The sequence below is a fragment of the Falco peregrinus genome, chromosome 16 (assembly GCF_023634155.1).
Source record: "Falco peregrinus isolate bFalPer1 chromosome 16, bFalPer1.pri, whole genome shotgun sequence".
In the NCBI taxonomy this organism is placed as follows: Eukaryota; Metazoa; Chordata; class Aves; order Falconiformes; family Falconidae; genus Falco; species Falco peregrinus.
The window spans coordinates 1,385,006-1,410,716 of NC_073736.1; the positions used below are offsets into that span (position 1 = coordinate 1,385,006).

General features: G+C 61.4%; 1 protein-coding gene across 1 annotated transcript; it reads left to right on the forward strand.

Annotated features, from left to right (window-relative positions):
• Positions 1–1,749: 1,749 nt before the first annotated feature.
• SYT2 (synaptotagmin 2) lies at positions 1,750–23,240 on the forward strand. Its single transcript, XM_055820037.1, has 9 exons — positions 1,750–1,878; positions 17,973–18,155; positions 18,298–18,467; positions 19,931–20,047; positions 20,271–20,438; positions 20,582–20,749; positions 21,151–21,268; positions 21,998–22,131; positions 22,839–23,240. The coding sequence occupies exons 2-9, from the start codon at positions 17,990–17,992 to the stop codon at positions 23,043–23,045; spliced, it is 1,248 nt and encodes a 415-aa protein (XP_055676012.1). The 5' UTR covers positions 1,750–1,878; positions 17,973–17,989; the 3' UTR covers positions 23,046–23,240.
• Positions 23,241–25,711: the final 2,471 nt, after the last annotated feature.

Here is a 25,711-nt window from a genome sequence, read left to right on the forward strand (position 1 = left end):
ACCATAAGGTCCCCCCGGAGCCTTCTCCAGGCTGAACAACCCCAGCTCTCAGCCTCTCCAGCTGCTCCAGCCCACTGGCCGTTTCCATGGCCTCCTCCAGACCAGCTCTAACAGCTCCATGTCTGTCTTGCACTGGGGACTCCCGAGCTCGATGCAGTGCTCAGGTGGGGTCTTACGAGAGCAGAGAGGGACAGAATCCCCTCCCTCAGCCAGCTGGCCACTCTTCTGATGCAGCCCAGGATACGGCTGGTTTTCTGGGCTGCAAGTGCACATTGCCAGCTCATAGCTAACTTTTCATCAACCATATCCTCAAGTCCTTCCCTGCAGGGCTGCACTCCATCCATCCATCCATCCATCCATCCATCCATCCATTCACCCATCCATCCATCCATCCATCCATCCATCCATCCATCCATCCACCCACCCATTCATCCACCCACCCACCCATCCGTCCTCCAAGCTGTACCCATAGTAGGGATTGCCCTAGTCTGGGTGCAGGACCTTACACTTGGCCTTGTTGAAGTTCATGAGCTCTGCATGGGCTCACTCCTCCAGCCTGTCAAGGTCCCCCCTGGGTGGCACCCGTGGCATCCTTCGCCTCGCTGCACCGCTCTGCTTGGAGTCATCCACAAACTTGCTGAGGGTGCCAGGAATCCACTGTCTATGTCATTGATGAAGTTATTTAATAGTTCTGGTCCCAGCACAGACCCTTGAGGGACACCACTTGTTACTGGTTTCATTTTGAATGTCACCACCCAGCCAGTTCCTTATCCACTGGCCGGTGCACCCACCAAACCCTTACCTCCAGCTCAGAGGCAATCCCACTTTGGGGGTGCAGTTGGGGTGTCACAGCTGCATCATGCCCAGGGATGCACTCGGTGCCCACAGGCCTGGGGTGCGCAGTGGCTTCGGGTGACGCAGCTGCCAGCTGGGCTGGGACCCTGGGGTCCCGCTCCCCACGCAGGCACCGTCTCTCTTGGCAGCAGCGTGTGGACCCCCCGGCCCAGTCCCCCCTCCCCTCGGCGCGGGGCGCTGGCCTGTGCCCCCACCTTCAGCTGGAGCCGCCTCTGCCTGTGTTGCCAAGCTCGAATGCTGATGAGCCTCTGTTTTAATTTAACTAATGGGCAGTGCCTGCTCATCAGAGCCAGTGGCTGCGGCTCTGGGCCACTGCGGGGGCGCGGGGGCACCAGTCCCCTCGAGTGGCTCTGGCTGGGGCTGCCTGTCACCTCCCGCTGTGTCCCGGCAGCGGCGCGGAGGTGGGGGACCCGCGGCTGGGGTGGGTGTGGGGTCAGCCCGCGGGGTCCCTGCCCCCGGCTCATCTGTGGGGAGCAAGGGGTGCCTCAGGGTCCCCGTCCCCACGCGAGACCTCACTGACAGGGGACCCACAGTGAGGGCGAACCGGCCGCCACCGCCCCCAGCTCCCGCCGGGCCCCTCACGTCAACCCCATCAGCTTCTTCTTGCTGTTTTGGCCCCAAACCCAGGCGGGTTCTCAGGAGCCCTTTGGGCCTGGGCGGGGGGCGCCACCACCGCCCCCGCCTCCGCCCTGCTCCCCGGTAGGCACCGCAGGGACGGGCTGGGCTGGCGGGTCCCCGCGGTGCCCGGGGCGAGGCGACGGAGGCCAGGTCACCCCGGGCGCGGGGTCCCGACCGCACGCGCCCCGCGCAGCCCCGCCGCGTGGGGGGGGGGCGGTTCGTGGGCGGGGCCTCCCGGCGGGGGGCGGGGCTGCGCGGAGCCGCCGCACGCGAGCCCGGAGGGGCCGGGGCTGCCGCAGCGCCGCCGTGTCCCGCACCGCCCGCACCGGCCCGCTCCGCACTGACCCGCTCCTCTCCGCACCGACCCGCTCCTCTCCGCACCGGTCCGCGCCCCGTCTCCGGCCAGTAAGTGCCCGCCCGCGCTCCCGCCGAAGTTTGGCCGCGGTGCCGCAGCGGTGCGGGCTCTGCGGGACGGGGCCGCCCGCGCTCCCGCCAGCCCGTCCCGGGGCCGCCGCCGGGGCGCGATGGTCCCCGCGGGGGGGGGGGGAGCGGGCGCGGCGGCGGCGGCCGGGCTGGCCCGGCTGGAGTGGGGCGGGGGGCGGCGCTGCCCTCGGGTCCCCCTCCCGGGGCGCGGATCCCCGCTCCCCGCCGTGCCCGGCGCTGCCCGCGGGGTGCTGCGCCCCGCAGACCGCTGGGGACAGAGCCCGGTGGGCTGGAGGTGGGTGCCGCCAGCGGTGCGGGGGGCTGCGGAGCTGGCGGGGGGCACGAGGGGTGTGGGACCCTCCCGAGGCCGCCCGGGGTGTGGAGCCGAGCTCGAGCCGCCCGGTCGAAGGTGCTGAGGGATGCTCCGGTCCCGCATCCGTGCGGGGGCCCCTGGGGCTCAGGGGGGGGGGGGCCGGGGGCGCGGAGCTGTGCCCGGTGCAGTGCGGGCAGCGCGCCCCGGCGCTGGAAACCGGTGCGGGCGGCGTGGCTCTGGCCGTGGGCGGCCGCAGGCCCCGCTGCACCGGCAGCTTCTCCGTAGCGGCCTGGCCCGGAGCCAGCTCCAGCCAGTCCCTTCTCCAGGCTGGATTTCCCCTCCGCGGTTGCAGCACCTCCGGGATCCTCCTCCACTTCCCGCGCCCGCTGCGTGCCGTCGGGGTGCGGCGGGGAGGGGGGGCTCGGCCCGGAGCCGGGGGCGTCAGCGCCGGGGTGCCGCAGCCCTGGCACCCCCAGCCGTGCCGGAGTGGCGCCCCGCACCTCGCTGCTCCCCGCAGCCTACTTTCCGAGAGGGGCGGGAGCGATCCCCAGGGAGCTCTGCACATTGCGCAGGGGACAGGCACTATGGCAAGGTGACTGTGGCTCGGGGAGGGGGACACACGCTCTTCTGTGTCACGCATCGCTTCGTGGTCCCCAGCAGTGCCGGCGCCTGTGTGTCCCCCTGCACCGGGCAGGGGCGTGCAGAGCCCCGGCTCAGCGCTCTCCTGTCCTCCCGGTGAGAGCAGCCAGGGCAGCGGGTGCTGTGGGGTGTCACCCGCTGTGGGGTGTCACCCACTGCGGAGCATCCAGCAGCAAAGCCCCCCTGTGCTGTGGCGGCTACAGGGTGCTGAAGGACTCCCCGCCTGCTCCTCTGCAGCAGCGAAAACTTCAGTCCTGGAGCGGAGGCTCCCATTATTGCGTGCCGAGGTGCTGCTGCAGCTGTGTCACTCCTGTGCACGCCGTACGAAGCGCAGGCACCGGCAGGAGTGTCTCCTGCCTGCTGCATTATTCCTCGCTAGTGCAGAGCCTTGGCTGCGCTGCCGGGGGCTGCTGGAGCCCCGGGGCACCCCTGGGGCAGCCGATGCTCGGTGGCTTTGCTGCGCTCGGGTGCTTTTGGCTGCGGGGTCTTGGTGGGAGGGAGTGCGGCTCGTGGTGGGCCGTATGTTGTGGGAGCACGGGGCACCGGGGAGGTGATGCACCCAAGGTCATTGAGGCCAGCAGTGGCAGCGGGACGTTGCCTGTCTTGCTTGGGAAGAGCACAATGCAGCAAAACACCCCACTGACCCCCCCAAATCCCAAAGCCCTCTTGGAGCAGTGCTCTGTCCCCTTCTTGCATCTGGGTGAAGTGCAGAAATGGGTCTGACCTTGCCCGATCACCCGACGCCGAGCCCGGCTCTTGCAACCTCCTGTGGTGAGCACTAGCGCCCTGTTTGCTGGGAGCTGGCCTGGAGCCCCAGTGCCCCGATTCTGCAGGGCAAGGACACGTCCCTTGCTGCCCGTTAGCCTGGTGACAGCGGAGCAGTGAGCCAGGATCGGCTGTGCTGCATTGCCACCGGCAGCCCTGGCTCTGCACCCCTCTGCCACACAGCGCCTGGCACCGCCCGGAGTCACGGGAGAAGGGAGTACATATGAATATATACATATATACCCTTCTATATACCTATATGTATATATCCTTATATGTATGGTTAGGGATGGGAGGCTGCAAATTAGCTGTCTTTCTACCGGCGGGTTGTCCGCACGAAGCCGTGCCCGCTGTGTGCGGTGGGACAGCGCAGTGGTAGCGCTTGCTGCTGGCTGCTCCCAGGGGAGCTGCCTCCTGTTCCATGAGCCCCGGGACCATCACTGGGCTTGAGCCAAAGGCCACCGAAGCGAGCCGGGACTCCTGCTCACACCCTGAGGGATGGGAGCAGGCCCTTCCTCCAGCTCCCGGTAGTTCTGGCAAAGCCCCAGCTCTGGGAGCCGGATGACTGCAGCTCCTAATTATGACTTGAGTTTCTCCTTCTCCGGGCTGCGCAGGAGAGCCGCGAGCTGGCAGCCGTGATGTCCTCCGGCAGGATCGATGCCCGAAGCCTGGAGTTGGACCCAGTGCCTGCTGGGTTTCCAATCTATTGCTTTCTTCCCTAAGCCCCTGGCAGTGCAGCTCAGCGCTGTCCCTGGCTGTGCTCCTCCTCAGCCCGGTAGCCACCGGCACTTTGCCTGTGCCAATATCTAGAGCTGCCAGTAAGTGCAGTCTGGCAAAATGCTTTTGCCCTTGGCTGCGGTCGGCTTTTCCCTCCTCAGTGAAAGCCCGGCTGCCCTCGGCTCAGCTCTCACCAGAGCCCGTGTTCCCCAAAGTGCTCTTTGATTATTAGCCCTAATAATTGTGTTATCACATTGACTGAAGTGTTTCAGATGCCAAAGCTAATTTTGCTCTTCATGCTTTCCTTCATCAGTAATGGGATTTTGATAACATCACGCGTCCAAAAGTATTGGATAAACTCGACATAATTCCCCATTTATTAATTAAACTGTAAATTAGGCAGCGTGCAGCTGGAATCCGAGATGCCCTGTACCAGTGTCATCCTGCGGTGGGGATGGTGCTGGCCCTGTGCTGGCACTGGCCGGTCCCTGCCAGCCCTGGGATGTGGGATCCCAGTGCCCTCCCCTGAGCTCGGGGGCTGCCACATCCTGGTGGGGCTGCCTGCGCCGTTGCTCCCTGTGTGCTGGAAGTCAAGAGATGTTTCATCTGCTCTGGTGCCCAGAGGAGGAGTCGTGGTGCCCCTGGATTATGCTGCCAGCTGGACAGTGGGATGGGGGGCTGGCAAAGCTCCCTGTCACCCCAGGGTGGCTCTGCTGGTGCTGCAGCCCCCACGCCAGGACTTGGGGAGGGAGGAACTGCAGCTGGCTCCAGCAGTGTGTGTGGCAGTCCTAGGCTACGCCAAATTGCTGCTGTCTGGACCCACATCCCACTCTCCCGGCATGGGCAAGCGTCTGGCTGCACCAAATCCATCACTGCTGCTGCCGGCAGCTGGGCACCTGCATCCCCACCTGCCTGGCCAGGGCTCCTGGTGCCATTGGGGCATCCTTCATGTCGCGCATCTTAAGGAAAGCTGGTGTGTTTTAATTTATCTGGGCTGTTTTTTTCTCTCAGGCTCTTCCCAGCCCTGCAAGGGCCCAGAAGATCTGGGCGCTGGGCTGGCACGTCCCAAAGGGATAGGGGGAAGCCGGGAGCAAAGCAGATGCTTGACGTATGAGGTGCTGGGGGCAGACGTGGTGCTGTGCTTGGGTGCATCCAACCCCTAAACCCACGCTGAGCTGGAGTTGGCCTGGGGCGATTCTCCAGCTGCTGTGGGGCTTGGGGAGCTGCTCTAGGGCTGGGCTGAAGCCACAGGATGGGTGGGTGGGTGTCTGCGGGCAGCAGGGATGCCGAGATACGAGATACACCGGCGGTCAGCAGAGCTGATCTGGCAGCGACACCATGGTAGTGCTGGTGTGGGGCGAGGTGTCCACATTGCCTGTGAATCCGCTGTGGTGCCTCACACAGAAGCGATTCTGCCAAAACTGCGCCGGGACCAGCCTCCAAACTGCTTAGCAATGTTGTGGTGTGGGGGGAGGGACATCTCCTGCCTGCTCCTGCGGGACACCGTGTCCCCAGGGACACGCTGGTACCGAGTGCTGCTGGGACCGGGGATCCCCAAAGCAGCACCGCGGCTCCTGTCGGCCTTCAGTGGAGGATTCAAGAGGGAAAACAACCCCAAATTTCAGTGCTGTGCATGGATTTACAAGCAGGTGGATGCCCTGCAGTGCTCTGGTGCTGCCTCGCTCTGCTCCCGGGAGAGTTAGGAGGTTTTCCCCTGGACCCAAAGCTGAGCGGGAGCTGGGTTAGTGCCTGGGGTGAAAGCAAAACCCACGTGCGAGCCTGCGCCGCTGCCAGCAGCCTGGTGCAGCCGCTGCCTGGTGCCGCAACGAGCTGCGGTGCAGCTGTGCCAGGCTCAGCTGCTGGGTTGTGCTGCCTGAGAGCCTGACCGAGACCCTCCCCATCGGGTGGCCCTGGCCGGGGGGCACCCTTGGAAGGGATGGTGGGTGCTGGGCACTGGGAGCCAGGGTGCTTTGCGGCTCCTCAGGCAGCTGGGGTCTCTGTGTTATTTTGGGAGGTAAACAGCCTTCCCAGGACACCGGTGAGCAGCTCCTCTGTGCAGCCCTGGAAGTGTGCGCTGTGTCTCTTGTGCCCCCGAAACACCTGGAGCAATGTAGGGACACAGCTCGGAGGGGCGGGGGAGCAGCAGTGCCCCTGCTGTGCCCACGGTGTACGGAGGGGCTGTGCCCATCACCCAGGCTGGTCTCCTGGCTCTCACGGTGGCTTTTCCCATCTGCACAGGGTTTATTCATGGGAGTCAGTTCCTGGTGTCCTGGCCTTGGTGGTGCTCCATGCTGCAATTAAATCCCCCTGGGCTGGTGTTGATGCTGCATCCTCACCGATGCCACCGTTGTCATGCCTCTGCCGTCACCTTTCTCACCCCAAATGCCACCAGGGTGGGTGGCCCCAGAGGACGCAGGGCTGTACTCTGCCTCCAGGGCTCTCTGCTTCAGAGCTGGGCAAACAGCCACCAGCATCACTCTGGAGGCAGCCAGTCCCTGGGACCTGAGCCCTGGCTGGCAGAGAGAGGGAGGTGCTGAAGGGTGAGCATTGCTGAGGACTCCCTGGGGCTGGACAACCATTTTTTTCTGGATTTCTAACACCAGCCCATCACCTCTTCATGCTTGGCTGGGTGCTTTGGAGATCTCGGTGGGGGCTGCAGCCCGACAGGCACGTGGAGCTTCACCCCTGGAAATGGTGCCTCGTGGCTCTCTGCTCATTTGGTCCACATTTGTTTATCTTGGGAGCAGTGCAGGGTGTGCGCTCCCCTTCCATCTCAAATCAATCTGCCTTGTCTCAGCTCTCTCCTGGAGCGGCTTTTGGCTCTTCCCCATGAGCTTGTCTGGCTTCTTTTTTCTCCTCCCATATTGATGAAGAGCCATCACCGTTGCACAGGACCATCGCCAGGGAATGCTGGCAGCAGGGCAGCATTGCAGGCAGAGCAGTGCTGACCCGGGTGGGCAGGATTCGGCCGTGTGGTGCCTTCGAAGTGCCAGGACAGCTCAGCCCATCACCATCTGTTGCCCTATTTAGCTGTGCTGGTCTCACCGGCGGAGCAAGGCGCGGCTGCTGCAGCATTGCTGGCGCTGGGGAGCAGGCTGGGTGCCAGCAGCGCCTGTCCCCTTTCTTGGGAGACCTTCTTGGCCGTTTGCAGCTCTGCGCACCAAGGGTGGGCTGTGGGTACTGGCTGTGTTTGGGTGAGCCTGGCAGGTCGCCGGGTCGGCTGCGGCAGCTGGTGCCGTATGGGATGCTCTGGTGTCCTTGGGGACGGCTGCATCCACACAGCTCAGGGGACTGTGAACTCCAGGATTATCAGATGCCTTTTCTGTGGGTGCCGCGGTGGCATACGCCAAAACCCTCAGAGTGAAAGGCTGATGGTGAGCAATGCCTGCAGTCCCCGTGGGTAGGAAGGACGTGGGTGGCCCATCACCTCCTTGGCAGGGGACTGTGCTTGTGCCACCACACCGGGGCTGGAGAGGCCGTGGGCTGCTCCTGGCACGCCCGGGGGGAGGGGTACCCTGACCTGTGCCGGTGCCCAGCTCCGGGGCTGTACGAGCAGGTACCTCCGCGTGATCTCTCGTTTTGCTTCCCAGCTGACCAGCAAGGTGGCTGCCTTCTGTGGGGTCTCCAAAGCATTTCAGCAGTGCCAGACGAAGGTGGAGAGCTGAGCGCCATAGTGGGAAGTGGGGAGAAGGTGCTCGCCGTCCCCTTTGCTGCTGGCACCGAAGTGCCGGTTGGCTCGGTGGGGAACGGCTGCTGCAGCACCTGCCCCGGCTCCTGCGGGAGCCCTGGCACCAGCCCCCGTTTCAGCTTCCTTGCGTCCTCCCACTGCTGCTGGGGCAGCAGCAGCGCTGGAGGTGAGGGTGGTTGGGGCCTGACCCCTCTGGGAAAGGTGGGCCTGGGGAAACCAGCACCCATGGGTGCCAAGCTCTGAGTACCCAGCTGTGGGCCCCATCTCCGCTGAAGCAAGCGCAGGCATTACGTGCTGTCACTCACCTCTTCCCCTGCTTCACCTCGGTGCTGTCCTGATTTTAGAGACAAAGGCACTGAGCATCCCTGAACTGCCTGGCCTGGCACCCTGATGCTGGTGGGTGCCAGTGGCCGTTCCCATGCAGGGAGGCGTCCCCAGGTAGGGACAAACCTGGTGGCTCCATGAGCAGCCCCAGGTGGGTGCAATGTTTTGGGATGGGCACCCACCAGCTCAGAGAGAGACCCCGAGACCTGGCAGGATGCTTGGTTGCGTGATGCTGCTGTGGGGGGAGATGCTCGGGAGCTGAGCAGGGAGGGCAGGATGGGATCGCCCCCATCCCAGCTCGTTGCATGCCCAGCACCATGGATGCACTGGCCTTAGCTGTCCAGCTGGTGCAGCTGGACTGGTGGGAGCCGCGGCAGTGCTCGGCACAGCCTTCCAGCAGCAGGAGCTGGTGGTTTTGCCTTGGGAGCATCAGAAGCCATTAATCTGGTATCCGAATGATGAATGAAGGCTACCTTTAAGACTGCATTTAACTATGAGACGTCTCTTGGTTTTGCTGTAAATAACACAGCTGCTGTGACATGAGAGCAGCTCCTCTATCAACGGCAGGTGCCAGCCTCTAAAACTGCCAGTCCTTGCATTTATTTTTTAATTTCTTATTTACAAGATCTCCCCTGTGAGTCAGGGCCCAGGTCCCCATCCTCAAGGCTTTGTGATGAGGGACCTGGATCCCGGCACCTGGGGCAGTGAGGTAGAAGCTCCTCAGGGGGTCCCTGTCCCTGCCCATACTTGCAGTGTCTGTCCCCTGTGCCTCCAGCTCAGGGTGAGGGTGGGGACCTGGATGTGACCCTGTGGCCGAGTGGGGCTGCAGGGACATGCGGGGAATATGCTCACCACCGCCCAGGCAGCTCATCACATTTTCACAGGAACCATGTAACGCTCCGGCATGGTCCCCCTCCATCCCACCCCGCCAAATTACTCGTCTCCCGGGGAAGGGCCTGCAGTCAGGACTGCCAAGTACATCATTATTTTTAATTAGACAAGCTAGGTGCTGGCTGGTGATGACAGGCAGTGAGCAGAGCATTTCTCGCAGGGAGGGTGCGGGACGGCACTGGTCCCATGCAGGGATGGTGAGCAGCACCGCAGGTCCCGGCAGGCACTGGCAGCTGTGTCACCATGGCAGCTGTGTCACTAGCACTGGCAGCGGCAGGCTAGCAGGGTCCTGGCACAGCTGTGAGGAATGGTGCAGTTCACCCCTGCACAGGGGCAGCTCAGCTTGTGGGGTTTCTCTTTGAAGGTGCTGCTGCCCTGTGCTGCACTTTGGTTTCCCCCAGTGGCAGGCAGCGATGCACCATTCGGGGCTGCAAGGGGCTCGGGGGGTCTGGCCAACAGTGCCTGCTCGGATGGGGGGACCCGTGGGGTGTCTCTCTGCATGGGTGATGTCTTGGCAGGTCGTGTCCCGTGATGCCACTTGCTGCTACTGGAGCATCCACGCTCCACCAACCCCCATCACCGGTGCTGCTGCCGGCTCCCCTTCCCCAACCTGGTATAAATATCCTTCCGAGGCTGGAGGAGCAGAAACTCCTCTCGCCCTCGGCAGTGTAAATCAGGAGGGAGGTGTGGGCGGCAAGGGGGTCCCGGGGGGAAACTGGTCCCCAAGCCCTGGGAGCTGCTGCGCCAGCCTGGGGTGCTGCTGACGGGGGTCTGCTCAGGCGCCGCTAATGCAGCGATTACAGATTTGTGCCGGGGCTGAGGAAGAAGAATGGGGCCAAGGTTTGCTGGGCTGGGGTGTTGTGACCTTCTCTGCACTGGGCTTCTGCAGTATACCCCTCCCCAGATCCCCCTCCTCCCTGATGCCTCCAACTCCCTGTGCCACCTCACATCCCTTGTCAGAAATTTTCTGTTAGTTAAATGACCATTAGAAGCCAAGTCATGTTTTTGCCTTAATTAGACTCTCCTATCTCACTCCTGTGAGCTGAAACTTTGGCCCAGCATGGATGCGATGGTCCCAAAATGATGGGAGTGTTGAGGGGTCTGCTTGTCTGAAAGGCATCGTGCCAGCAGGTCTGGCAGAGATGGGGTCTCCCCCACTGGCCCTTGTGCTGCTGCCCTCGGGACCAAGACAGCTGCTGGCATCAGGATCTGGCTGGGGCACTGCCCGATACCTCAGCTCTACCCTGAAATCCCAGCTTGCGCCCAGTCGCATCACAGGGATGTGTCGGCACACACTGGGGAGGGAAGGGGCTCCCCTTTGGGACCACTTTGGGGTTTTCATTATCCAAGCCCAAGCGCTGGCATGGGGCGATGCATGTTTTGGGGTCAGCTCCCAAAGCTGACATTCGTGGACGGCTGGGGGTCCCCACGTCTCCATCCTCATGGGACAACTTAGAGCCCATCGGCTTAACAGCCGCTGCAGCCCTGGCTTTGCCATCCTGTAAAGGAGCAATAACTCATTTCTGCGGGCCCATGACAGCAGCAGCCCTTCGTTAGTTAACGAGCTTCCCGCTGAGATTGGGGTCTTCCCAGGACAAGCTAGCACCCAGCACCCTGGGCTGGGAGAGCTGGGGGTCGACCTCCCCCTTACCTGCCTGCCCACAGCTCAACCCAGTGCTCCAGCAGCGGCTGCCAGCACTAATTGCTGCCTCAGCCTCATTAATCTTGATTTGTTGCCGCTTTCTGCCCTCCATCATCACAGTGGGCTTCGCCTCCCCAGAGGGGAGAGCTTTCGGCTGCCAAAGCCGCTCCCGTAGAGGAGCTGGGGGGGCTTCCAGCAGATGTCCCTCCCCCCCGCCAGGATCGTCCACCCTCCCCAGCAGTGCTGTGCTCGCCTGGGCACTGCTGTGGCCAGGGACATCTCGGGCCACCAGTTTGTCCCCAGATCCCCTTCCTGGGTCTGGTCCTTCCCGCAACACCTTGGCTGATGAGGGCAGGAGTGCAGGGGTGGGGGGCTGGAGGAGGGGGTCCCCAGGACCCTGGGTGGGCAATCGTGGAGGTGAAATACTTCTTTTTTTTTTTTTTTTTTTTTTTTTTTTTTTTTTTTTTTTTTTTTTAAATAGACTCACAGAACAGTTGGGGATGGGAGGGACCTTAAGGACCATCCAGTCCCACCCCCTGCGTTGGGCAGGGACACCTGCCACCAGCCCAGACTGCTCCCAGCCCCGTCCAGCCTGGCCTTGACCTCCCAGGGATGGGGCACCCACAGCTGCTCTGGGCAGCCTGTGCCAGCGTCCCGCCTCCCTCACAGTGAGGAATTTATCCATAATACCTTATCTAAATCTATCCTCTGCAAATACTGTAAACCTTGCTGTTTTCCTGTTTGCATAACCCAGTGGGGATGATTTGCTGGTGGACAAAGACCTCTGTTGCTTGTCCACACACCTTGCTTCTCCCTGCATGGTCCCCCAAAACCCCCATCCCCTATAAACTCCCCTCTCCACTCACCTCCTGCCCTGCCCCGCCGATGGGTGCGGGGGTGGAGGAGCCTCTGCCGGGGGCAGGGGGTACCCGCAATGCTCTGCCGAAGGGACCATCAGTGGGGAACCCCCAAATCCCCCTTTTTTTGGCTTGTGGGATGTGGTAGGTGCTGCATTAGCCAAGGGGGGCTCTGGGGTGGAGCTTTTTGCAGGTGGAGTGGTGGATGAAAGGCTTGTGAAAGGGATTTTTCTGCTCAAAACTGCTTTTCCCAATATGGGAAACGTCCCCGGGATGGAGGAAGACGGGATTGCCAGCACCAGCCTGGGATTTCCACCCCGCCAGACCTCAGGGCACTGCTGGCAAACAAAACCCAGCCAGCTTTGTGCGAACGGGAAAGGGGGGCTCATCCCTCTGGAGCCAGCTCCCCCTCGGGTGTAAATCAGCAGAGGCCCCACAAGGGCAGTGGAGCCAGAGGGGTTTACACCAACAAGGAGCTAAGCCCCGACCCCGACGGGGCTTGTTTTGGGCTCAGTGCGGATTGTGAGCGGTTGGGGAGGGGGTCAGGGTAGGATTTTGGTGGTGATGGGGGGTGAGCCTGGAGTGGTGTTTGCTGGATACGGGGGCTATGCTGAGATGGGACCTGGTGGCTCCTTCTAGGCCAGATGTTTGCAGCTGGCGGGCCACCAGCTGAGGGGCAATGCATTGGGGGATAGATACAGGGTAATGCGCTGCCGAGTGCAGAGGGGATGTGTTAGGGGGTCTGGGGGTGATGGGTTGGAGGTTCAGGGTAATGCACTGAGGGTGCGGGGTCACACCCTGGGGGTCCAGAGCAAGGTGGTGCAGGATAATGTACAGGGAGTCAGGGGGTGGCACCTGGGGAGCTGTGGGGACAACGCGCTGCAGGGGCTGTGTAATGTGGGTGTGTGGGTGATGTGCTGGGGGGGTGTCCTCCCCACCAGCTGGCATGTGGGGTCTCCTGGGTGAAGCCCACCCTGTGCAGCTCCGTGGGGAGCTCCTGGCTGTTTTGAAGGATGTGGGGTGGGTCCTACCATACCCATCAGCTTTCCCTGAGGGGTGCTGCTCCCCAGGAAGGCGCTGGGGGGTCCCCGGGGGTTAGCAGCAGGAGGGGGCCCCTTCCCAGCCAGCACACTCTGCTTCCCAGCCAGTATTTATTAATGATGCCTTAACCCACGCTTGTTCTGGGGCCAGGGACTGATAGAAATGGTTATTTATAACCCTCTTTATTTATTTATGTCCTTAAGACACTGGGGTCCTGGCGGAGGGGTGGTGGGGGGCAGCTCCAAAGCAGCTGGGGGATAAAGAGGAGACTTCCAGCCCTGGAGGAATGGCAGCGACTGTCCTCGGTGGGGGCAGCTGAGCGGGGTTTGAGGGTGCAGGGGGTACAGCAGCGGGGGGAGCTCCCTTCCCACCTCCAGCCGGGATGGATCCAGCAGCCACCCCAGCCCCTCACCAGTGGCTGCCGCAACTTGCAAAAAGGAAGGGGGGAGAAAAAAAAGAAAGATTGGAAAAAAGAAAAAAAAAAAAAAAAACCCAACCACGGCATGCAGAGCCCAAGCAGGACTGCATTGCAGTGCTGCCAGCCGAGGCCCCTGTGCCACACGGCCACCCTGACCCCCTCCCAGCAGCACCAGGGTGACCTGGCCCTGTGCTGGGCAGGGGCAGGGTGCTGGGACATGGGCAGGGTGCTGGGACAGGCCTTTCTGCCTGGGAACCTGCCCTGTGGGGCAGGGGGTGGCTTTGCACCCACAGCCGAGGGGCTGGGCTGCCCGGCTTGTACCAGCACTGTGCGTGGCGGGGGACCTGGGATGTGACCAGGGACACCCAGTGAGGTAGCGTCAGAGTGGAGATGGGGATGGCAGGTGAGGGGATGTGCCCAAGGACACACTGCCCCACAGCGTGCCCTCCTGCCCCACACGCAGCACCTTGGCTGCCCCCAGGCTGCCCCCGTGGCACTGCCCCCCATCTGCCCCAAGGCACCCCACACCCTGCGCAGTCCAGCCGCCATGCAGGACGGGGAGCAAAGCTTGGCCCCTCACTTGGGGGGCAAGTTCTGCCCTCCCTCCCCTGCCCCCATATCAGAGACTGCGGGGTCCCAGGTGGCTCTAGGGTACCCAGTCAGGGGGCAGAGGGCAGCAACAGGGTCAAGCCTCTCCCGTGCCTCAGTTTCCCCCAGCTCCAGCTCTGCCGGCACTCAGTGAGCACCGCAGAGTGGGAGAGCACAGGCTGCTGGGGCAGGTGACTGAGCAATTAGTGATGCTGATTAGCTTGCCCTGTTCAAAAATAGCCATCACAGTGAGGTCTGATGCTGCTTGCAGCCCCCCGACCCTGGGCGGCAGCTCAAAGCCCCCAGGTAGCCCCCCAGCAGCATTTCCCCTGGCTGAGTGCCTGCAGCACAGCTCACACCCCCGCAGCTCGTTCTGCTGCGGCCCCCCTGCCACCCGGGGCTCCCCCGCCTGCTGGGAGGGTTTTCCTTATTGCGTTAGAAATTATTTCCAGAAATCAATCAGCAGCTGCTCGCGGCAGCAGTGTGTGTGTGTGTGAACCCATGGCCTCAGCGTCCCTGCGGCGTGCAGGGGTTTGCATGGTAGATACATGTTAAATGTGCTCATGCCCGCATGCACGGGTGTTCCACGTGTTAAGCACCCGCGGGCACACGTGACCCGTGAGCAGCTGTGCACACACGTGCATGCCGTCATGCAGAGGATGTGTGTGCAAACATGTCTATATGCAGGCTCCCACACAGGCTGCAGGCAGTGGCACACACACCTTTGCATACACGCACACCCATGCACAACAGTGCTTGCAGAGTCACGCGAGTGCTGCTTGCGTGCACAAGTGCTTGCACCCTGACACATCTGAGCAAGTATGCTCGTACAGGTGTGTGGCCATGTGCACACAACTGTCAGCACTTGCACACAGATGCTTGCATGCTGCACAAGCACCTGTGTAAATGTGCATGCTGTTATACATGCTTGTATAAGCCATGCATGAGCACTTGTGCGTGTGCACAGACATGCAGACACATCCTGTGCACATCTGCAGACATGCATGCACCCCCCATGCACTAGCACTTGCAAACGTGTCCCCACACCTACAGCCTTGCGCACGCACACTGCACAAGCATTTGCGTCCCTCCCCATGCACAAACACTTGCACGCGTATGCACACACAGGCTGAAGCACATGGCACGCTGCAGGTGCCGAGCCCCCCCACGCTTCTCGCTGTGCCCCTGCCCAGCTGCCCCCTCCCCAGGGAATGCAGCTCTGTGGGCCGTGGCGTTGCGTGCAGCAGGATGTGAGCAGCATTGCAATCGCAGCCTGTGCCTCGCTGTGCTGCAGCAGAGCGCTGCAGCAGGGCTGCCGCAGCCCCAGGCCTGCGGCACGGGGACCCCCTGCACCCCAGAGGGCGGCGCTGAGCTTGGTGCCCAAGGATGTGGGTGCTGGAGGGGGGGTGGCTCGGCTGGGTGCCCCCATTGGGTGCTGCTCACTCTGTACTGCACATCTGGGTGCAGGATGGGTGCCACCAGCTGCATTGCAGCCAGGTGCTCCCCTGGGGTCCTCCCACCCCGCAGCACTGCACGCCTCGCTGACGCCCTTGCTTTGCACACCCTGTCCTTTCTGTGCACTCATGGGAACTTTTGGGGTGTCAGTGGCCTGGACCCCCTGCTCTGTGTCTGTGGGGGCTGGACAGAGCCAGGACTGAACCTGCCCCAGACCTGGGGTGCAGGATGCAGCACCTGGGGGGCAGGAGAGGGACATCACCCTGTTCAGCTCCTGGGTGCCATCGCCTGGGGCTGGGGGCAGGCAGCAGCATCCCATGCTGTGGGCGCTCAGCCCTGCCCGGCCTTTTTCTCCTTCCCAAACCTGGCTGCCTGCAGAGCTCGCCCGGCCCTGCTTTGGCGGAGATTGCTGTTTGCACAGAAATACAGGTCAGGTCAGGGAGCCAGTGTTGCAATAAACCTGCTGCCTCACCTGCATCTAGCTGGAAAGTGTCCAGAGTGCCCCAGGCAGCATCTGCTTGCCTCGCCTGCCTGCAGCTTTCCGGCAGCTTTGCTTTGCTCCTGGTAAACCCCAGCTGGTGTGGGGTGTGATGGGGAAAAACCCCTCGTACTGTTTTGCTTACAGGAAAAGCCCTGCTTGGAAATGCTCCGGCCACCCTGAGCCAGGTAAAAACTCCCATCCAAGCAACTGTGAAATCGTAACAGGGCTTGGAGAGCTGCTGGCCACGTGGCAAGCAGGGGACAGCGTCCTGTCCCCATCTCTGTCACTCCTTAAAAACGGGCTCCACAGCAACCTCTTCTTCCCAGCAGGCTGGCTTGCAGGGACACCTGCAGCTCCCAGTGCTGCCTGGCCCTTGGGTTGCTGAGAAGCTGGCACCAATGGTGACTCCAGCAAACAGGTGAAAAAATGAAAGGAGGCTGGGTGTCCCCTGCCACTGGACAGCTTTGGGGAGCCCTTGTAGTTCTCTGCATTAAATCACCCTCAGAGGGGTTAAATACAGCAGCTCCTGATTCACCTTGGAGCAGGATGTGGTGGCTCTGGGGCATCTCCAGCATCTTGCTCCAGCCCCCCAGTGCCATCTGCCACCGAGTTAGAGGGAGCTGGCCGTGTGATGCTGATTCTGGTGTTTGCAGCAGTTGCAGCCACTCTGTGGGGCATGAAGGTGGCAATGTCCAAGGTCCAAGGGGAGGAAGATGAGCTGGTAGAGTGTGGAGAGCATCTTAGATGTGCAGCGTGTTTGGAGGACTTTGTGCAGAGCAGGTCCAAGCAAGCTGACCTCCACCGACTTCTAAAATGGATAAGTCCACAGGAGGAGCTGGTGAACATGGTCTGTGCAGTTCTCAGAGCTGCAGGCTGAGGAGGAGGAATGCACCTGAGATCCAGGACCTTGGCGGCTGCATCCTTTGAACTGCCATGCAGCTGCAGGAAGGGCAGGAGCAGCCAGCCCCAGGGGACAATGCTCTGGGTGAGAAGGCTTCACCGAGCTGGGAGAACAGATGCAGGAGACGGAGTCCCCCATGCCAGAGCTCACACGACCCCAGAAACTCCTTCCTCGATTATCTGCAATCCCACTTGGCTGTTTGCTTCCCCCACTGGCTAGCCTTTTATTCTCCTTAAACCTACCGGCACGATTAATTCCCTCCGTTTCTTGCTCTCTCCTTTGCAAGCTGCCTTCTGCGGGGGTTAGAGGGGCACTGCAGGGCTGGAGCTGGGTCCCGGCTGGCGCTGGGTTGGGGGGCAGTTTGCACCAGGTTTGCTTGCAGGAGTGAATGCCACGTTTGCAAGACTGTCGGGGGTGGGTGTCCCCATTCTTGGGGGGTGCTGCAGACCCTGCTGGGCTGGGGTGGAGGGCGCTAAGCATGGCGGGCTGTGCTGCAGCCCTGGCAGTGAGCTGAGCACCTTGCCCGGGTCCCATCGGTGAGTGGGCTGCCCGAGGGAGCTGGGCTCTGGGGGGTCAGGAGGTGGACAGGAGCCTCAAGACACCCAGGACATGGTATGTGTGACATGGTGAAAGGACTGACCCTTTGACGTGCACGCTGAGCCCTCCATGGCTGTGTGGAGCCAGCACTTCCCTGCTTTCACCCATCCTCAAAATGTGCCCTGCAAGAGCTCCCTGGGGCTGGAAGAAGAGCAGCGTGTCGCTCCTCTCCTTGGAAGCTCTTCCCAGAGCTGGGAGAGTTTGTCCTGAGGGTCCCACAGCAGCTCTGGGGCCCTGCACAAAGCGAGGGCTGGCAGCTGCCCTGTGCTGGGTCTGCAGGTGCCCCAGGCCTGGGAAAAGGAGGCAGGGAGGGGCTGGCTTCGTCCAAATGAACCTCGCTCATCTCTCCTGGTGATGGAAACCTCTCTTCCCTCATCCCATGGGGGCTCACTGGGCGAAGCCGCCCCCCCCCCCCCCCCCCCAGCAGTGTCCTCTATGTCTCTGGGAGGCTGCTCTGCGCTGGCACCAGCATTGCTGCAACCCTGGGTGATGCTCCTGGTGGCTTTGGAATTGTCACAGGCCAGGAAACTTGGGGGTCAGCTGGGCTTCCCATCCCTTGTGAGGGAATCCGAGTGTCTGGTCTCTCATAACCCAGTGGTCTGTGCACGTCTGCAGAAGATCAGTTGCCCTGCTGTAGCTCTGCTGCCACTGCAGATGTTGTCCTCAGTGCAGATGGCTGCTCAGGGACACAGCCTGGGCATGGGGAGGAGAGGGGGCAGCAGGGACCTGTGTGACCATGGAGGTGACGTTGTGTTTCAGGGAGCCTCTGACCCACCATGACGTTCAAGCAAGCGTCCATGATGGCCCCGGAGGCCACAGCCACCACGATGCCCATGACCACGATGGAGAACTCCACCGAGGCTGCAGGGCCGGGTGAGAGCAAGGAGGACATGTTCACCAAGCTGAGGGACAAGTTCATGAATGAGCTCAACAAGATCCCCTGTGAGTAGCTGCCTCCTTTTCCAGGTGTTACCCTCCTCATGACCCCACCACCGCTCTGGTCCCAGTGCAGCATGTGGGATGAGGTGGTGGGGTGGCTGGGGCTGGGGGGAGCTGCTGGGCTGACCGTGGCTTTTGCTTGCAGTGCCACCCTGGGCCCTCATCGCCATCGCGGTGGTAGCTGGACTCCTCATCCTCACCTGCTGCTTCTGCATCTGCAAGAAGTGCTGCTGCAAGAAGAAGAAGAACAAGAAGGAGAAAGGCAAAGGCATGAAGAATGCCATGAACATGAAGGACATGAAGTCAGGCAACCAGGTGATGTCCTTGATGTTGTCCTGCACTTGTAGAACGATCCCTCTGGTTGAGTTATGAACAGTGTTGGGGCACTCATAGCTCAGGTAGCAGAGAGGGATGGAGCCACCAGGATCTTGGGATGGGACAGTGCAAAGACGAACCTGGACCTGAGGCAGCAGCACTGTCCTCTTCCAGTGCCTGGATGGGACCAGGTTCAAGCTGGCCTGGACCTGCCAATGCTTCAACTGAACCAGCAAATGTTCATCTGAATCTTGTGTCCCCCTGCCTTCCTCCGAGTTGCCCTCACCTCACTGAGGGGGGAGGACCGCCAGGCCAAAACACCCACCGGTTTGGGGTCCCCAAAAAGCCAGTGCTCAAGAGGCAGGGGCTGGTGCACAGAGCGGAGCTGGGGGTGTCTCCCCATCCTGGGGGGCAGCAGGAAGGAGGCTTTGGTACCAGTGGGCTTGGGGTGATCCCAGCCATTTCAATGGCCCCAGGGCCATTTGGAGGGGGTGGGCGATTTGGGGCATCCATTCCTGCTCTTCAGAGCCATGTGGGCACCACGGGCATGCAGGCAGGGGTGAGTGCTCAGTGGAGATGCTCCAGCGTGTGCCCATCTACACGCCCCCACAGCAGTGGGCGATGTGGGGTGGGATTCCCCAGTGAAGGGTGAGGGCTGCCATCCCCTGGGGCTCGGCAGGGCCACGCAAACCCTGATGCCCCACCTTGCCGTGGGTCCCTTGTTGATGCTCTCTGTAACGTGGCTCTCTTCCCTCCCGGCACTCTCACCATTTGTCCTCCCTGCTGCCCTGTCTGTGTGCGCCCTCTTCGTCCCGGGATGCCCTCCATGGTAGGTGCCACCACGAGCCTTGAGCCTCCTTCTTCATTGTCTGCTTCCAGGGTGGGATGGGAGACCTGGGGACCTGTTGGAGGGGTGATGGAGCCAGGGCTTCCAGCCCATGGACCATGCCTTGAAGAGGCAGGGAAAGGGGTGGCTTTGCCTTAGGAGAATTAGGTTATTTCTCTATTACTAAGCCAATGAAGCCTGGAGATGGCCCTGCTAATCCCTTAGCAGCAGTTATAGTGCTCCCCCAAGCACGGGCTGGGGTGGGGTGTCCCTGCACCCTTTGCAGCAGGTGCTTGGCATGCAGCCACCGCCTGCGAGCACCAGCTTCCCCCCGCTGCAGCTGACCTCCCATCCCGGTGCCCCAAGGCAGCCCCCCCTCGCCATCTGGGCTGGACCAGCACTGGAGGCTCCCTGGCAGCTGCCTGGTCATGGGCAGGACGGTGCCACCCCAGGGCTGCTCTGTCAGTGCTGTATGTCCCCAGCACAGGGATCTCCTTTCTCCTGACAGGGAGAACCCAGGTGTTGGCATGCCAGTAGGATTGGGGTGCCGGAGGTCCCAGTGGTGTGGGGGTGGGGGTGCTGGGCTGTGACCCTGCCACTGAGCTGGACACCTCGGCTGCCGTTGTAGGACATACAGGATGATGATGATGCAGAGATGGGTCTGACAGAGGGGGAAGGTGAGGAGGAGGAGAAGGAGCCGGAGAATCTGGGCAAGTTGCAGTTCTCACTGGACTACGATTTCCAGGCGAACCAGGTGATGAAGGGGCTGGGGCTCGGCTGAGGAGGTGGGAGAGTGGGATTTGCCCAGGGAGGCCATTAGAAAAGAAGTCTTGCTGTTGGACCTGGGTGGCATGGGAGGGAGAGGGGGAGCTGGGTGCTGTGCCATGGGGAGACCTGGCCCCATGCTGGGCTGGAGACGAGCCCTTGGCATCTGCAGCACATAGTGCCTTGCTGAAGCCATCCCTTTCCCTCTCCAGCTGACAGTGGGGATCCTCCAAGCTGCTGAACTGCCGGCTTTGGACATGGGTGGCACCTCGGACCCATACGTCAAGGTGTTCCTGCTCCCTGACAAGAAGAAAAAGTATGAGACCAAAGTGCAGAAGAAGACACTCAACCCTGCCTTCAACGAGACCTTCACCTTCAAGGTGAGCCCTTTCCTACTCACAACATGGGACCTTGTCTCCCATTCCCAACCTTCTGTCTGTGTGTTGACTGCTCGGAGTAGGTGGTCCTGGCATGGGCTCCTCTGAGACCGCTGCCAGCCCAGTTGGTGGCCCCCTTTGTGCAGGTCCCCTACCAGGAGCTGGGCGGGAAGACGCTGGTGATGGCCATCTATGACTTTGATCGCTTCTCCAAACATGACATTATCGGTGAGGTGAAGGTGCCCATGAACACGGTGGACCTGGGCCAGCCCATTGAGGAGTGGCGGGACCTGCAGAGCGGTGAGAAGGAGGAGGTAAGAGTGGGACCAGTGTGAGGCCCTCAGCCAGCTGAAACCCTTGGCTGGAGGGGAGATGTGGGGTGGCCATGGGGTGAGCTCAGGGTGGCAATCACCGTGGGCTCTCACCTGAATTCCATGGACATTCTGGCCATGAGCGCTGGGTGGGCTTTGCCCCTGTTGTTCTCTCATGCGAAAGACTTTCTATAACAAAAATTAAGAGTATAAAATTCTTGAGTGCTGTGCTGGGACTGGCCTGCCCCAGACCCAAGTGATCAAACTCTTGTGCTGGTGCATTGAGTGCCAGCTTCTGCCTGCATCAGAGGGTTGGTGGGGACCTGTATGTGGGACCGTGTCCCAGCACTGCAGTATGATGCACTGGCAAGGCTTTGATGCCTGCTCCCTGCTCCGCTTGGCAGCCAGAGAAGCTGGGAGATATCTGCATCTCCCTCCGGTACGTGCCCACAGCTGGGAAACTCACTGTCTGCATCCTGGAGGCCAAGAACCTGAAGAAGATGGATGTCGGTGGCCTCTCAGGTGGGTGTTGGCTCACAGGCATCCTCCTCCTGCCCTGCTGTGGGGCTCTCAGCATCCTTTGTTGGGGAAGGACACCGCAGCCATCGGTCTGGCAGGGCTTGGGGAAGCCCCCTCCAGTGCCTGGGACCTCCTGCATCAGAGGCAGCCCAAGACCTGGCTGGGGGTGAGGGAACATAGGGATGGGATGAGCCCCCTGACCCTTAGGAAGGGACCTTAAGGACCATCCAGTGCCAACCCCCTGCTACAGGCAGGGACACCTGCCACCAGCCCAAGTTGCTCACAGCCCCGTCCAGCCTGGCCTTGAACTTCCAGGGATGGGGCACCCACAGCTGCTCTGGGCAGCCCGTGCCACCACCTCGCCGCCCTCAGAGTGACAAATTGATTCATATCTTTTCTAAATCTACCCTCGTTCAGTTTAAAGCCATTCCCCCTAGTCCCATCAGTACATGCCCTCTCAAGAAGTCCCTCTCCAGCTTTCTTGTAGACCCTTTTAGGTACTGGAAGGATGCAGAAGAGCTGAATCCCTTGGCCAGTTGCTCCCACAGATCCTCTCCAGCCCAAATATTTTGGCTTTGGTCTCCATCCACAAACCTCAGACCACCTTTAGTCATGGAGGTCTCCACACCCCATGGTGCACCTCATCTTGGGCTGAGACTTCTCCCGGGGCTGGGCTGATGATGTCTCCTGGGCACCTCAGCTCTGGCTAATGCACCCTCCCGCCTCCATCAGATCCCTATGTGAAGATCCACCTGCTGCAGAATGGCAAGAGGTTGAAGAAGAAGAAGACCACAGTCAAGAAGAAGACCCTGAACCCCTACTTCAATGAGTCCTTCAGCTTTGAGATCCCCTTTGAGCAAATACAGGTTTGTCCGATGACTTCCCTGGGAGGCAGGCAGGGTGGGGGCAATGGGAAGTCCCACAGCTGCCCGAGCCTATATCCCAGCCTTCCCAGCACCCTGAGCAGCTCCTGCCAAACTCCTGGTCCGGTCACCCGTGAAATATGTTCAGTCCCAGTCTGGGCTGATGCTGATGGCAGCTGGTGCAGGAGCAGAGGTGGGAGGCTGGGCAGCACCCATGGGAGGTGCAACCCCAACCAGGTCATGGCTGGAATGGAGCTTTGCTCTGCCCCTGGTCCTATAGTGGTCACCCCAGGTGTAGTAGGGACCCCCAGTACTCCTAGGGGCATTTTGGACTGTTGGTAGGTGTCTTCTGCTCCTCCATGTCCTGCCCTAGCCCTTGCACACGTCCCTTGCCCCAGTCCCATCAAGCCCTGTACCCCACAGCTCTTTCCGAGCCCCACAGAAGCCCTTGGTGACCTTTCCCAGGAGGCCACACCAGGATGACCTGGGCCCCTGGTGGCTCTGCAGCCCTGGGCTCCTCAGGGAAGGAAGTGCAGGAAGCTATGGGCACAGAGGGGACCCTGCTCCAAAACAGGCCATGGCAGGGCTCAGCCTTGGGGGATCCCTGGGGTACCCTGCCGAGCCGCCGGGGCTGGGGACAGCATGGAAGCTGTGGGGCAGTCATGGCTGCTGCGCCTTGCTGCCCCTCTAAAGAAGGTTTCCTTCTTTAGAAAGTGCAAGTGGTCATCACGGTGCTGGACTATGACAAGCTCGGGAAGAACGAAGCCATCGGCAAGATCTTCACGGGCTGCAACTCCACGGGCACAGAGCTGCGGCACTGGTCTGACATGCTGGCCAACCCCCGGCGGCCCATCGCCCAGTGGCACTCACTGAAGCCAGAGGAAGAAGTAGATGCAGCTCTCGGGAAAAACAAATAGGAAGATCTGCTGGCCCGCGCGGCACGGCACTGCGGACAGTCGAAGCGACCCAGAGCTACTGATACCTCAGTTACGCAACCTTTGGTTTTGGTTTTTTTGTTCTGTTTTAAGCTGAAATACCCTTTGATGGCTGTGGAAGGGTTTCCAGACAGTCCCAATAGCTTCCAGGGGAAGAGGTTAAAGACATGGATGGTTCTTTTTGTTCTTCAGCATCGCTCGCTCCCTTCTGCTGCATGTCCCATCGCCTCCGCCCGCCATCCCTTCCAGGTGCAAAGCCACCGTCACGCCTGGGACCTTCCCCAGCGGCTGTGTCACCAGCCCGCAGCATCGCTGCTGCTGTCCTCACTGTGGGTTCACGTGGGGAACAATCGAACGTTGCACAGAGGTGGTAACAGCCTGATAGCGCAGGATGACCAGACCCACTGTGCTTGCCTGGGGCATGAGCAGCTGTGTGGGCAGCAAAACGGTGGAGAAGACCCTCTGCAGGAGACCCAGGTGCCTCCCCCTCCTGCTCTGCCTCCCTCCCTCCAGGAAGGGCGAGAGCCGTGGTTTTGGGCCAAGGACGGCCGAGTGTCCCCAGGTTTGGCTTCTCCTGGGGAGAGGCTTGCAGGGAGCACGGAGCCCCACTGCGGATGGCGTGGCAGTGGGGTGCTGAGCCCTTGGGGTTGCAGCCGGAGCTGCGGGGGCAGTCTGAGGACAGGGACCCCCAGGGGGGTCTGCTCTGAGTAGACATGTGGTGGGATGTGCATGCATCTGCAGCATAGTGTGGACCACCACCATGTCTGCCAGGTAGCCCTCATGTCCCCAGAGGCCGGACAAGGACAGCGCCAGGTGATTTGCACGTGTGTCCCACCGTGCTTGGCTGAAACCTGTAGATCAAGATGCTTCCACGAGGCAGGTTTATGCTGAGAGGTTTCCAGATGTGAGGGGGACAGCCCCCCAGAGCGGTGCAAAGCCCCTGACCCCCATGAGCTGTTGCTCCCCACTGGGCTGTTGGCTGCTGAATCCATCCCGTCCAGCTCCCCTCGGGGGTATAAGCCATATCCCTGTGCCTGACAGTGGCCAAGAACTTCTCTGGGCCACCTCCCCCACCGTGGGATGAACCAGGACCAAGCCCTTGAGCTGGAAAGCCAACATTGTTGCCTGCAGCTGGGAGAGGGTCCAGCAGCCCTGCCCAGTTCAGCCCAGTCTGTACTGGAGCACTGATGTGAGCTGGTGTCCCTGTCCTGGCTCTGACTCCACAGCAGCCTCGTGCTCCCTGTTCTGCTTTGCTTTTCGGGACTCAGTTTTGGAGGGTTTCGGCGCAGTCAGGCAGTGAAGCCGTTGCAGCTCCAGCAGTGGAGGAGCAGCGCTGCGGGATGCAGCCGGGGATGCCCTGGGCACCGGGGACGCTGCTCTGGGGGTCCAGCACCCAGGCTGGGACCTTGGTGCAGGGCATCCTGAGCCTGGGGACAAAGTGCCAAACCAGCTCGCCCCAGTGCCAGCGGCTGCTTTGGCAGCTCCCTGCAGCTGAGCCCAGGCTGGAGGTGGGAGGCGATGGGAAACTTGGAGGCAGCCACAGCTCAGGGGGTTCAGGTTGGACACGGGGGGTGAGCCCCTTCCCCTGGAGGGCCATGCAGCTCTGGGACAGGTCCCCAAGGAGGGACAGCTCTGTCCCTGGGGCATCTGGGGCCCGGTTAGCCAAGCTGCACTATGGTGGCGGGGGAAGTTGGCGCAGGGACCTCCAAAGAGCCCTTCCACCAGCACCTCGGCTGTGCTTGGCCAGTGCCCTGGTGCTAGCCTGGGTGAGGGTGGCACTGGCACCATGGCAGGCTACAGGGGCTTCATGGGTTATCAGGTGAGTGGTCCCGCAGGGCCACATCCAGCTTGTCAGTCCCTTTTCCTGACAATGTGATGGTGGCGGCAGATGAGGTCCTGCCCTGCCTGCACAGCCAAAGGGAGAAGAAATTCCAGGGTGCTTTTAATTAACGGGGAGCTGGGGGTGGCTGATGCCCCTCGGCCAGGGGCACTGGCAGGATCTGGGCTCTCGAGTCATGTCGGAGTCCCCCCAGGGAATGCAGGGGCATTGGCCTGACGTGGAAATGGGTTAAAAAAGAATTGGAAAAAGCACTAAACCCCTCCTGCTGGCGGTCAGCGAGCAGGCACGGCCCCACAGCTTTCCTTGGGAAGCAGGCGGAGGCGTGCACACACGCCTGTACACATACACATGCACACCCCCTCATGTGCACCCCCCCATGCACCCCCCTGCACCCCCCACCTGCACCCCCCAGACCCGCCACATCGTCCAGGGTCTCACCGGGAGTGGAGGTCCCACCTGGCTGGTTTCCATTCGGACTCCTTAAGCCTTGCTGGGGGAGACTGTGACTTTAGTACATAATTTTATTTTTTTTTAATAAAAAAGGGAAAAATATTAAAGCCATCTGCACTGCCTCTGACCCCCCCTCCCCTTAGTTGTGTGTAGTTAAAAATATATGGAGACATAGCTGTATATACCATGAACAGTGCATGAGACGCAGCCACGCAGCAGTAGCAGCATGGTTAACGCTGAGCGTGGCACTGCACGCTCTGCCCCGCCGCTTGCCGCCGCCGGCACCTCTGTCCCAACACATTTCTCCAGCGTGGCAGAGACAGCGACAAACAAAACTCGTTGCTCGAGTGCTTTCCAC

Bases quoted from the DNA above. Each gene is read 5' to 3' on its own strand.
- SYT2 (XM_055820037.1), top strand. From the start codon at position 17,990: ATGACGTTCAAGCAAGCGTCCATGATGGCCCCGGAGGCCACAGCCACC. The intron at 18,468-19,930 runs GTGATGTCCTTG...TAGGACATACAG, and splicing joins ACATGAAGTCAGGCAACCAG to GATGATGATGATGCAGAGAT. The intron at 22,132-22,838 runs GTTTGTCCGATG...TTCCTTCTTTAG, and splicing joins TCCCCTTTGAGCAAATACAG to AAAGTGCAAGTGGTCATCAC.